Source organism: Notamacropus eugenii, chromosome 3 (assembly GCF_028372415.1).
Source record: "Notamacropus eugenii isolate mMacEug1 chromosome 3, mMacEug1.pri_v2, whole genome shotgun sequence".
Taxonomy (NCBI): Eukaryota; Metazoa; Chordata; class Mammalia; order Diprotodontia; family Macropodidae; genus Notamacropus; species Notamacropus eugenii.
Genome location: NC_092874.1, coordinates 220,920,389 through 220,933,506, shown reverse-complemented (window position 1 = coordinate 220,933,506; position 13,118 = coordinate 220,920,389). Strand labels below are relative to the sequence as shown.

Sequence of the window (13,118 nt, the reverse complement as noted above, 5' to 3'; positions counted from 1 at the left end):
ACTATATGAATTTGGGCATGTAATTTTAACCTTTGAGACTGTTTTCATATTTGTAATGAGTGAACTAAATGGTAGCATAGTGAATTTGGAATCCAAGTACCTGAGTTTGAATCTGACTGTCACTTAACTAGTTGTATGACTGTGGGCAAATCACTTAATGGCTCAGTGCCTCAGTTTCCTCATCTGTAAAATGAGAGTTGATCTCTTATCGCATGATCTCTAACATTCCTTTCAATTCCAAAAGGCTATAACTTCATACTTCTAGCTTTACATTCAGTCAGATTTCATTTTTCTCCTTCCCTTTCCTTCCTCAATTTAGGGATTGTGTCTGGAGATCTAAATCAGGAGAGGCTTAGCAAGCTACAGGCCTTGCAGGAAATCTTGGGGATAAATGTCACTCTTGACTCTATGCCCTGATTCTGTTTCCAGGGAAGTTCATATAATGGAAGGGAAAAAGCTAGTGAGGAGCCATCTTGCTAGAATCATCAACTCAAGAGTACCAGGGGCAGAATTTGTGGCTAGACATATGGGAATGGCACTGGCATTGCCCTAGGAGGCAGGGTAGGGCACATCTCATTAACTATAAAAGATCTTTTTGGAGAGTGTTAGAGTATTGGCCTTTGTCACTTTATCCCTTGTATCCCTGCCCCTTTCAGGTGATTCAGAGCATCTCTACAAAAATTATTGAAGAGATTGCCCTGTTGAAGGACTTTTTTTAGTCAGGAATGTGACTGCTGTCACATGTGAACCACAAAACAGTGGTAGCTTTCTTCCTTGATGTTCTTGGCAAATGGCAGGTTCCTAGGGTTGATGGGCCACGACTGTTTCTAGAGAAAGTGTGTAGGACTCTACAGGTGTTGGTGCCACAAAGTCCTTCAGATACATATTTCTCTATTTCCTAGAACCTCTGGGTCTTGACTACCTGGCTAACAATGTTTAAAAAGAGGCCAGGAAGACAAATGAGCGCTAGTTGCTGATCTTTTACTTCTATTAAAGGAACTCTGTTGCAGCTGTTGAGAATTGTTCCTTTTCTGGCTCCTGGATTTCTCTTCAGAGGCCATTTTAAGACTAAGGCAAGGACCAGAGTTGAAGGACATGGGTATGGCAAGCTAGGGAAAGCTGGAAGCTTTTGCATTGGAGCAAGCTCCTCAACTGCTTGATATCTTTTTGCTAGTAAAACCCTCACTATCTGGGAATAGGGTACATACCTTTTCATTCTGGACTTTGAGCACTGTCTGTGGATGTTCTCTGGGTGTATTAATAGTCTGAACTCTGTGCTTCACTTTCTCCCCTGCCCCTGTTGCTCTGTTTCAGCTTACATCCATATCCTAGCGCACCTCTTCTTGAACTATGGGTCAAGACCCAATATGAGGTCACAACCCACAGTTCAAGTGCTGAAGGCTTTGAGAGTAGAAAGAGTTTAAGAAGTCCTGTCCTAGTCCACAATTATTTTTTGCCCTTTGTTTCCCACATATACACCTTTCTTGTTAGAAGTTTACTGACTCCGCTTACTAGTTTGTATGATAGATAAGGGAACCTCTTTTAGCCTGTCTGCCCCACGTGTAAAAGTTGGATAACAGTACTTGCTTTATAGGGTTGTTGTGAGGAATGTAAACCATAAAGTGTTGTATAAATAAGTTATTCTCTTCTTTTTTTTTCTTTTTCTTTTTTTCTTTCTCTCCCTATGTGTGGGCTGAGCCAGTTACTTGGGTTTAAGGCCTTTATTCACTCCTGAGCTTGGTGGTGGGTAGGGTGGAATGAGCATGCTATGGTTTTTCATAGTCTAAATCCTTGGGTTACTTTTTACTACTGAAACACTGCCCTCTAGTGAGCAACACTGTCAACACCTTTACCCCATGAGTTTTGACCCAGCTGAGTTGTATGTTGTAGTAGAACTTGTAGGGGAATCTAGAGCAAGTACGGGAAGGGGTGGAGAGAAGGAGTGGTGAGGGGAATCTTCGAGTAGGGGGTGGTGGGCAGCAGCTAGGCTTTGAAGTAGAGTTTGGGGTGGAGATAAGATAGCTGGAAGGAAATGGTGGAAATAGACTGGAGGTAGTGGCCAGAGAGATTTTTTTTCCCCACTGGAGAAGAACCTCCCAAACCATTACCCCGCCAAACCATTTCCCTCTTTAAATTTTCTTTTGGGCCCCACAGGTACTATTCTTTAAATGCAAAATGTTGCTGTCCTGATTCCCTGAGTTGTAAGTCCAAGCAATTAATTTTCTCTCTGTTTTTTAGATAGATACCAAGCTAGCTTATATGGTTCCTATGTTGAGAGTATACCTATCCTTCTCTACCCCGATGGATTTTTAATACTAGTTTAAGAAAAGCCTTACAGTTGTCAGATATACATGCAGTTGTTCAATTAGGGCAGAAGCAGCCCTGGAAAGACTGGGGAGCTGGGCTGGGAAGACTGAATTATTGCTTCTCCAGAAGCCTACAGCCCTACTACCTGACTTGGCTGGACTCTCCTATGGCCTTTATTTCCAGCTGGAGCTCCCTGATTAAGGATAAATAGCAGAACCAGAAAACTTGCAAGTGACACATCAAAGTATCTTTTAGGCCTGTCCAGCTTCCCATCAAAGGCTGCTACTTGAAAGGTACCTTCAAGTCTAGGATCTTGTTCAATTTCCACCTTCCCTAGTTAAGGACTCTGAGATTGTCTTGACTCTAGGGCTCAGAGAGTTGATCTCTACCATAGCTTGGGGAAAGGGGGGAGCTGTGCTGTTGAGCACTTTTTCTCATTTTACCCCCAACTGGCACTATCCTCCAAAGTCACAGGAACCTCTGTAACCTAGACCTCTTCCCACTCCTGGGACAGATTGGGGTAAAAAGGTAATTAAAAACCAACTCTTTTAGCTGAGACCCGACCCTCTTCCAGGAGAGTATTTGCCTTCTGTTTTTTGTGGAGCCTCTGGGCAGAATAGCAAACATTAGAAATCCCTAAAAATTGTGTAAATATGGAGTAGCCTCAGTGAACTTGAGGACTGTTTCCTGGAAGAATGTTGTCTTTCTTCCTGGGTTTTGTAGTTATAATATCATTCCATCTACTCCCTTCTTCTCTGGGATTAGTATATCTGTTTAAAAAGAGTAACCTGGGCTGCTGGGGAAGTCTTTTCCTGAAAAAGGCATCTTTTACTTTGTGGGAATGGTTCAAGAGGTGAGGAGAGAAACTGAAGGTGGGAGAGGAGGCTGAAAATACCCTCACTTCACCTTGACTTTCATATATACTTAGCCCTGGGATTAACTTTGAACTTAGGGTCCAGGAGGACCGTCCTCTCTCCCTATTTGTGGCTTTGGAAAGGCCCAGAACCAGGATTATGGGCCAAAGGAAGCTTTGCTGTTCTAGTAAAGAGAACCTCTTCCTCTCTCTCACCTAGGCTTGCAAGGATCGTGTTTCAAGGGGATTCTCTCTCAATTGTCCTGGGTAACCATAGTTGGGCCACAAAACAGGGGCAAAGCCTGCCAGGTGGTCTCTTTTGCCTTGGCTGCCTTTCTATCGGGAGTAAATGCGGGGGTACACGGTTCTCTAGACTCATTTTTCTCCTAGGGGACGCCGGGGCTTTTGCTCCGGTCTTCCACTGGGTCCAGAACGTAGAGAAGACCCTTCCTGGGAGAGCTGGGAGCCTGTTCCTCACTTTCTCCGTTTGGGGACTTCAGTTCCCAGGATGCAGAGCAGTAGCCAATCCCCAGTCTCCTCTTCTCTTCTTCCATCCCCCTCCTTAAGCAAAAATGCCCCAGGACCGGGTGGGGGTGGGGGGAGCTAGAGTTTCGGGTCCTGGTGTTCTCGAGGAGAAGGCACTGAGAGGAAAGGCAGAGGAAATGGGGACTTCTGGGTTCTGGGCTCCCGTCGGAGCTTAGGCCGTTCTGGAAAACGGGGGCGGGGGGGAAAGACAAGGGCTTTGGGGAACTTCATTCCCACGTGTCTGTGCTTCGGTCTGACCGGCGCCGTCGGGGTTAACCTCAAGCGGAGGGATTCTTCGGCGTGTGCGCAGAACTGCAGAGTCACAGCCTTTCCCCGAAAGAACTGTGTCCTTCCGCTGCTCAGGTCCAACACAAAATAGGGCCTCGTCCTCTTCTTTTCTCCCCTTTTCGAACTGGGTCCTCTGGCACCAAGCCCCACACGATTCTTCCGTAAGAGGCTACCTGAATCTCTACGCCCGTCGTCGACATCTCGGGCCCAGGAGCAGTCCGGTTCGCAGGATCCACCCTCCCGGCCGCGCAGGAGGCGGAGGGGGGGAGGCGGAGCTGTGTCTCCGCTGCACTACTTTCCTCTCCGGTTGCAAATGGCTGCCTCGGTCCCCACTTTCCGCTCAGTTTCCTGACCCCCGGCGCCGGGAGCCGGGGCTGGGCCATGAACCTTTAGATCCCCGGTGGTCTTTCCCCGCACACGATAGTGGAGTCCAAGCCAGTCTGATCCGGCTAGATCGGAGTCGGGGCAGCCCTCGGAGCGAGAGGGGAAGGGAGGCGAGAGCTGGGCCCGGAGCGGCCGGAGAGGAGCGGGCAGAGGGTTCCGACCGCCCGCTCCTTCCTCACCCAACCCTCCCTTCCCCGGGAGGAGTGGAAGGTGCGGGGCCCGAAGCCGCGGAAGGAGAGAGAGGTTGGGGCGGAGGCAGCGGGGCCCGAGCGTGTGTGTCAGTTTCACTCCTGAGGCCCTGCCGGCTTCGCTTCAATGTAGCTGAGCTAGCACGGCCTCAGGGGGCCCAAGGCGGGGAGAGCCTCAACGTTCCACCCGAAGTCTCAGCGTTCCATCCGGGCCAGCTGGGGAAGAGGCTCCGCGTTCCATCCGGGCTGGCGAAGGAGAACCTGCAGCGTTCCATCGGGAGCATTTCAGCCTTCCACCGGGAACCGGGCGCTGGGCATCGGGGGTGGGGGTGGGGGGGCGCCCGGCGGGCCCGGGGCCGGGAGGCGGACCGGCCCCTCGGATGTGAAGACCGTTCGGCCGAAGATCAAAGCCACCGGTGCTCCCTTTGTGTCGGCTCCGGATTCGCCGCCCCGGGGCTTTGCTTGGGAAACCTAAGCTGCTGGGACCGAGGGCAGAGAACCAACCCCCCCCACCGCCCCGGTGTTTTCAGCCACTTTAAATTTTTTTGAAGTGTGAGTGTGTGTGTGGGGGCCGCTCCGACCTGGATTTACCGTTCTTGGCCCCTCTTTGGCCCCCCCCGTGTGGGGGGCGGTTGTGATCGTCCTGGCGGGTGGAGGTCGGGGAGCGGCCGGAGCTGTGGCCATGTTCTCGGGTGAAGATTTCTGGATCGCCCTGTGAAGAGGTGAGTGAAGTCCGCGCTGCCCAGGCCCACTTACGGGTGCAGCCAGATCACGTCCCCTCGCAGGGACCAGCTTCTAGTCGGGGAACGAGGGTGTCAGAGCTCGGGGGAGGGCTTTCCTGGCAGCGTCCGTCCAGAAGCCAGAGCCCGGAGTGAGGCTTGCCTTGCGGCCTGGTGTGTCGGGGTGTGCCTGAGAACCGGGGAAAATGGCTCAAGTCTCCCCGCAGCCCAGGTGTGTTTTTATTTGTGTGTGCTGGGAGGATGATCGGCTATGGGGACTGGCTGGAGTTGTCCCAGCAGTCTGCACACGCCCCTGGGGCTGCTTCCTCTCCCGCCTTGTTGAGGCTTCTCGTGTCTTGGGGAGGTGGGAACTAGGGAGAACTCTTACCACTTGGTTTGACCTTAAGCCCCCCAACCCCTCGCACACTTTTAGCCGGCGCCATAGACTAGGGGACCCCTCCCGCCTTCACCTCCATTCCCCCTTCCTGTGCGTGCAATAAGAGGAGTTCCTGTAAGTCGGACTTGTATGATGGAGGGGGTGGCAAGGTCTAGAAGGAAGCAGAGATGGCCCTGATGCATAACCAAAAATAAAAATAAAAATAAAAAAAAATAACCCCTACCCAGTAAAGCAAAGTGACCACCCAGAGGCCTAATGCTGTCGCAGTCCTGTTGCCTTCCCTCTCTTGGGGATGGACGTAATCTCCAGAGGATTATAGAGGAGGCTGGAGAGATTTGTTTCCTGCGAATGTGGGCCGGAAAAAATGGCTTTTGTTTGTGGCTTTCTCAGTGTCTGGCCTGGAGGGTCTGCTGCCCATGAGCCCCTGGCTATTCCCGCCTGCCCTTTTTGGCCCCTCCCACACCTCTCCAACCCTTTCCCAAGTGGGGACTTAACCTGGTCCTCTGATTTGCCCCGGCTGGGCAAATAGGGTGGCCTTGCCTTCCTTAGAGGGGAAGTGGCCAGATCAATGCTGACTCTGCTAGAGGGCCTCTGTATACCCAGCGTTCTGGACATTTGTTCAGGATATAGTATTATACTCACTTCTCCTGGCTTTGTAGTGGGACAGGTGCCTTTCTTAGTCCCCCCACCTGTCATGCTGTGCAGAAAGGATTTGACTGGAGTCTCCACTTCCCACTCCCCCATCCCCATCCCACGCCAGGTTTCCCTAGGCCCAGCCTAGAAACTAGGGAAGTATGGGCTCTGTCCTTGAAATATTTCTTGGTGTTAACCCTGTAGTGAGAGATGGCATTGGTAGGGGTGTAAAATGAGGTGGCATCTGTCCTTGTTTCCATTTCTTCTTTGGAGGCCCCAGCCCTATTCATTGATAAGAGTCCCCTACTCTCTAAACTCTCACTCTTCCCCACCCCCCAGTACCACTCTGGTTAGGTGTGGCTGACCCCAGATTAGACTGGGGACAAACCTGGCAGTCCATAGGGACAGCTTTCTATTTTTAGGGTCCTTTCTGGGGGGGCTTTCTCCACAATAACGGTGAAGAGAGGTGTGGTCTGATCTTCAGACTGGGAACGAGGAAGTCCTGAGTCCTTCAGCAGAACTAGCTGTTCACTCAGAAGCCTTGGTTAGGCCCTTCACGCCCCTAGGCCCCTGTTTCCCGCTTTTCTGGGAAAAGGAGGCTTGAGCAGTTGGCATGGGGGGGGGGCGGTTAAGGGTAGGGGTGGGGAGGGGGAATGGAACTGAAATAAAATAGTCCCTTCTCCTTTCTTCCTTAGGACATTTTGTTTGGGAAAGTAAGCCAAACCACCTAGTCTCTCTCTGCTCACTTCCTGGGGCCCTCCTAGATCTTCTCCTTACTCTCCCTTGCCTAAATCCTGCCAGATAATATTTTTATAGTAATCTGGGAGATCTTTCTCTTGTGGGAAAGGATTGAACTGGAAAGGGGTCTTGATTGCTGACAGGCAAAGGAGAGTGTTGGGGTGGGAAACCCAGTCTTCAGTGTTTAGAATTAGGGAGTGGGTTTTAGAAACTTGAGAACTATGACTGTTGCCTATGAATATATACCTGGAACTGAACAAGAGAGGAGAAATGTGTGGAGAAGAGGTTTGCTGCTAGCCCAGACCAGGCACTGCTCTCTAATCTCTGCAGAGTAGAGTTGGGGAGGTAGGGGCTGAAGGTTCTGAGGCTTTTTAGGGGATGTAAGGATATAGCTTGGGGAATTGCTGATGTCACCTACCCTGTCTCAGTGGGGTGGGTGGCCATTTCTTCCCTAATAGTGCCAGGCTATTCAGCTTCAGAGGGCTGTCCTCGGGGGAGGACAGAGGAATTTGTTCCTCTGGCCTTGTATAAGATGGTTCTCCTCCCACTTCACAGCATTATCACAGTTTTCGGCCCCCTCCAGCCTTGCTGTTGTGATTCCTTTGACCTCAGCTTGGGGTGAGAGTCAGTGGGGTCGGGAGTTCCTGGTTGGGAGGACAGGAGGTAACAGAACGTTGTCGCCTCTGTTTAGGACATTCTGAGAGTCTCTCAGACTTCCTAGATATGATTCAGGCTTGAATGATCAAATGGGAACAAGGGGCAGGAGGTGCTCTCATTCTTCTGGAACAGTCTCAGTTTCTACAACTCCTCGCCGCAAAGGTAGCCTGTGGATGTTTTCCGTGGAGCTGACAGGTAGATAGGATGATTAAGTGACTGTTCTGTCCTGTCCTTTTCAGTCACAGATTTAGGTGAATTGAGAAGTTGGAGAAGAGAGATACTCTTGTGATTGAAGGTTGGGTGTCTTCTCCTGAAAACTGCTTTCTGGAAGGGGTGTGGGATGTGGAATGATGCACCATTTGGAAGATAGAGATTGAAAGTTGTTTTTTTTTTCTGAGAAGTGCCTCAGGAGTGAGACTCCAGCCTCATGATTCTGGAGGCATGGGCCCTAGGGAAGAGACTGAGGTCTTTGGGTTATTCTCTGATGCTAAGAACTTTTGGAGGAATCCTGTTATTTCCTTTGTTCCAGCATCACTTGAAAAGATCCAGATGAATTATCTGCCTTTGGATGGGGAATGGGGGGGATGACTGTCCTGAGGTCTCTTTTTCTGTTTAGAGGTATGGGAAGGGTGAGACATGGCTGAGCAAGTTTAGATCTACTGTAAAAGTGAGGACTTCATTCTTTTGGAGCAGTTTTCAAATTTTTATCTAGACTGATTATTCACTCAATCTCCAAATCTTAGCACTAAGAATTACAAACATCTGCTCTTTCCCATGTTTCTCCCCTTCCCTAACCTCCTTTCCCCACATCCTACACATAGAACAGACTCTGTTTGAGAGTCAGGAGCAAACCCCATGGTATATAAACTACCTATACCCTTATACAGTGCTTTCTAGTGGGCAAAGTGCTTAGTGTATAGAAGAATTGGACAGATCCCTCTCTTGATTTCTTCCTCTCATTTGGAGGGGCAGTGTATTTCTGTTTTAAGGTAGTGCAGGTCCTGAAACAGTCAGGCCTGCATTGAAGTGTGTGCCACCTTTATTCATTTTTCTCCTCCCCCTGCCTCTCCCCATTGAGTATGTGGAAACCCCACTTAGCTGAAGGGGAAGGAAACTACTCAGTCCTTTGCTTTAGAACTCCTGTTGGGGCAATGTGCTTCCAAGGACCACAACTCCCAGCATGCCTGGCGGTGGGCCTGGTTACACATGCTCAGTAGTTCTCAGGGCCCTTTTCTGTTGCTTCTGGGGGCATCTAAGAAGGAAGGGCTGTTGTCGTTGCTAGGGGCAACAGCCTGGGGGCTCCCGGCTTGGTGAGACCCCTGGTGGGGCAAGGAGGAGGGGACTATGCTGGTTCATTTGGATAGGAGGGGAGGTGGGGGACAGGAATTAGGGTCAGCTTCTCTGGCAGGGAGCCAGTAGTGGGGAACTCCCTTCAGAATGAAGCCCCAGTTTAAATCTGGGGATCTGTTGTGGGACCAGTCCTTGGCTGGGCTATGGCACTGATGAATCCCTCCTGTCTTCTCTTCCTTATCAAGGAAGGCCCCAGACTCTGCCTTGGTGAAGCCCAGTTTGGGCTATGTGTCCTCAGAGAAGAGGTGGATGGGTGCTTGTTCCCTTCCAATTGAGCTTTCCCCTCTAAGAAGCTGTGTGTTGGGGAGACAGTGTCAGGGAGGGAGGAGGTTGAAGCCTGGCTCTGCTGAGCTTTCTTATGGTGGCTGAAATGAAACTCCTATATGGCTTCAAGCTGATTCTGTTTGAGGCTGTTTGAGCAGGGTACAAAAACCTTTGCCAAAAGACAAGGAATGGAAGGGGAAGCACATTTGGGGTTTGATGTACTTCCGATTGGAGCTCTTCTGACTGAAGTACCCTTTTGTGGGCAGGTCTCAAGGGGTGAAGGGAATGGAGACCTGTTTTAGCAGGAGGAATCAGAACTCTTGGGTATGGATAAGTACTTACAGTGCCTAGGTACACAGCTGTCCCTCCTTCTGTAATACTATGAAAGGAGTGCTGGTGTGTCAAAGGGTAGCATCTTGGGCTTTTATATTTGTGCTGCCAGGTCTCCCCGGGAGGGCACTGTCCAGTCGGAGAGAGGAATGGATGACCCGAAGCCCTCTGGTGAAGATAAAGATTCAGAGCCGGCAGGTGAGCATAGGAAGTTTAAGGTACGTGGGTGGTATCTTGAAAACTTATTCCTGGCTCAGGGACATAGAGTCGTGCCTGTTTATAGGGAGCACAGCTACATGACAAGGCCTGTGCATATGCTTTGGGGCAGTAGTAGACTTTAGGGTAGCATCATGGTACCTTTTATTCCTAGGACTCTGGCTGCCCTTCCTAGGCCTTTCTCCTTTCAGTACAAAGGACTTTCTTGATGTAAGGATAGACTGGAGGTTCTGTCCATGATTTTGTGGAGTCAGGGGGGCAACCTGGTTTGAACAAAATGTTAGACAGTGCCTGAAATCTATCCTCTGTTATTCTAGCTGATGGGCCTGAAACCTCTGAAGAGTCAGGCCCCATTGAGCCAGACCCCCCCAACCCACCTTTGGGGGATGCCTCTGTCCACAACCCAGGGAGTCCCAAGCCCCAGGACCCTCCCCAGGACTGCAGGTAACTGGCCTATGGGAAATAAGGGATAGAGACTTAGAGGTAGTAAGGGGCTCTGTTGTAGGTTTTTGTTTATTTTTTTAAGTTTGTGGTAGGGATTTGGAGTCCCTGGGTTTCAGAGGAATATGGGGAGGGCCTAGAAGATAGGAGTGTTTTTAGGAGGGGTGGGAGTGTTGCCACTGGGGTCAACAGGAGTGCCTAGTGTGGGTGTTAATGATTGTGTGCCTGCAGCAAGGGCCCACTTCGGCGCTGTGCCTTCTGTAACTGTGGGGAATGGAGTCTCCACGGGCAGCGGGAGCTGCGGTGCTTTGAACTTCCACCAGACTGGCCCCTGGGTCCAACAATGCCACCTGGGGGGCCTGGACCTGGAGAGGCAGTACCACCCAGCGATGATCTGTCCCAGATTGGCTTCCCTGAGGGTGTGACACCTGCCCATCTGGGAAAGCCTGGTGGTAAGAATGGGAGAAAGTTGAGGGGAGGGCAGTAATGGAAAAGGAGGAATTTGGGGAGTAAAAGGAGAGTCAGGAGATAATCTGGAGAGATATGAATTCTTACTGCTAATTATTTCCCCTTGCTCCTCTATCCTTTTAATAGGACCCTGCTGGGCTCACCATTGGTGTGCAGCATGGTCAGTGGGAGTCCAGGGACAAGATGGACTGGAGCTGCATGGAGTGGACAAGGCTATCTTCTCAGGGATCTCTCAGGTAGGGCAAGGAGGACAAGGTAGTAGAGGGTGAGAGTGATTCAGCTTCCTTGTTTTTAATCTGAACACTCAGGCAGAGCTGGCAGACTTGGTGAGGATGGGGGGATGTGGGTCAATGTGGGACTGGGGACTAGTTCTGAGGGGAGTCATAGGTTTGGCCCATCCAACTCTGAGGCTGAGTCTCTCCCTTGGCAGCGCTGTTCCCACTGCTCCAGGCTGGGAGCCTCCATCCCCTGCCGATCGCCTGGATGCCCACGGCTCTACCACTTCCCCTGTGCTGCTGCCAGCGGTTCCTTCCAGTCTATGAAGACTTTGCAGCTGTTGTGTCTGGAGCATGGCGAGGAGGCTGAACATCTGGGTGAGCGTCTGGGAAGGGGAAACATTTGGGACTTGGGTGCTTCTGGGTACTTGAATGCTACGACTTTTTAACTTTTGACTTTGCCTCTTTACTTTTCCTCCTCACTAGATGATGCCCATTGTGTGGTGTGCGATGGGCTGGGTGAGCTTCGAGACCTGCTCTTCTGTACAAGCTGTGGGCAACACTATCATGGGGCCTGTCTGGACACTGCCCTGACTGCACGAAAACGTGCTGGTTGGCAGTGCCCAGATTGCAAAGTGTGCCAAACCTGCAGGTGGGTATGGGTTAGGAAGAGGCTGGGAGATGGGGAGGAGGGCAGGTAAAGCTGGAAAGGGAACTGGGGAAGAACCTGTATTGTGCCCTTTACCCTGCAGGCAGCCCGGGGAGGACTCCATGATGCTAGTCTGCGAGGCATGTGATAAGGGCTACCACACCTTCTGCCTAAAGCCAGCCATTCAGAGCCTACCCCCTGATTCGTGGAAATGCAAGGTGCGTGTCCCTGAGGCAGACAGGGTTTTCTTTGCTTGGGCACCCTCTCTTACCTCTCCTCTCTGACTTGATGCCCAAGATACTCTCTGTCTCCCTACAGACGTGCCGGGTGTGCCGAGCCTGTGGGGCGTGCCCAGCAGAGCTGGATCCCAGCTGCCAGTGGTATGAGAATTACTCACTGTGTGAGCGGTGCCAGGGGCAGCAGAACACCCAGGGCGGGAGGATGGGCAGCCCTGATACCGAGCAGAACCCCCCTGTCTGTAACAAGTAAGTGGGAGAGAGGGTCTTTGGAGAGTGGGGGAAGGGGAATGCTAATATTGTCCAGAGCCTCCCCAGATGTAGTGGAATTTGGGAAGCATATTTATGGTGCCCTGGGTTAGACAGTGCCACTCATATCCATGTAACATGCTCATAAGATACCTTGATGTCCACAAAGAGTTGGCAGCTGGGCAAGGGAAGGAGCCCTATAAAGGGTTATAGTGCCTGTTTCTCTGTTCCTTTTGCAGATATCCACCACCAGAGCCTGGCATTGTCCCCATTGGTACACCTGATGATCTTGATAATGCATGCCAGGAACAGCTGGAAGGAGGGGAGGAGGAAGCCTGCACAAAGTCTGAGGAACCAGGGCCACTGCAGTGTGAAGCCAAACCACTAGGTAAGTGAGGTCCACCACATCAACAGAATTTGATAATTAAAGCTTAACTAGAGTAGTTGTCAGCTATTAAAGTCTTAACAGCCAATGGCTGCACTAAGACTTTCTCGATACCCATTATACTGGAGTAGGGGTTGGGTTGCCCCTGTCTTGGACCTCCTGTGGATGATATCTGAAGCCATAGCTAGATAGAAATTTGACCTCTTATGTCTGCAGGGCAAGCAGAGACCCAAATTGAGTCCCCATCTGAGGTCCCATCTCCACCTGAGGTTGCCCCCCTTGATGAGGAGATGCCACTGGAGCCCCTGTTCCTACCTGAGGAGCCACTCTTGTCACCTCAGCTACCATCAACAGGTAAGGAAGTGGGGAGGCATCCTTTTTCCTGGATATGGTCTGTCTCAAGACATTGTGGTAATGGTAAAGTGAGAGTAGGACAGAGATAGAAAGCCTGGGTTTAAATTCTGCCTCTTAACAGTCACTAACTCTGTGACTTTGGGCAAGCCACTGGATTTCTCTTTACCTGAGCTTCATCATCTGTCAAAATGAGGCCAGTAATAGTTTGCTAGCTACTTTACAGGCTTGTTGTCAAGAAAATGGTTTGGAAACCTCAAAGCATAGTGTGAAAC

At 50.8% G+C, this 13,118-nt stretch overlaps 1 protein-coding gene across 6 annotated transcripts in view; it reads left to right on the top strand.

Annotated features, from left to right (window-relative positions):
• The first annotated feature begins 5,148 nt into the window (after positions 1-5,148).
• KMT2D (lysine methyltransferase 2D) overlaps positions 5,149-13,118 on the top strand; it is a 35,105-nt gene continuing 27,135 nt past the window's right edge. For 5 of the 6 annotated variants that reach the window (XM_072654563.1, XM_072654562.1, XM_072654560.1 and 2 more), the window contains exons 1-11: positions 5,149-5,267; positions 9,746-9,831; positions 10,167-10,293; positions 10,522-10,742; positions 10,885-10,994; positions 11,189-11,351; positions 11,460-11,625; positions 11,726-11,840; positions 11,941-12,107; positions 12,347-12,495; positions 12,709-12,846. In XM_072654563.1, coding sequence (XP_072510664.1) covers positions 9,783-9,831; positions 10,167-10,293; positions 10,522-10,742; positions 10,885-10,994; positions 11,189-11,351; positions 11,460-11,625; positions 11,726-11,840; positions 11,941-12,107; positions 12,347-12,495; positions 12,709-12,846 — 1,405 coding nt within the window. In that variant the 5' untranslated portion in view covers positions 5,149-5,267; positions 9,746-9,782. Of the gene's footprint in view, positions 5,268-7,861; positions 7,885-9,745; positions 9,832-10,166; positions 10,294-10,521; positions 10,743-10,884; positions 10,995-11,188; positions 11,352-11,459; positions 11,626-11,725; positions 11,841-11,940; positions 12,108-12,346; positions 12,496-12,708; positions 12,847-13,118 lie in introns of those variants that run through there. The other variant, XM_072654559.1, reaches the window with a different exon arrangement.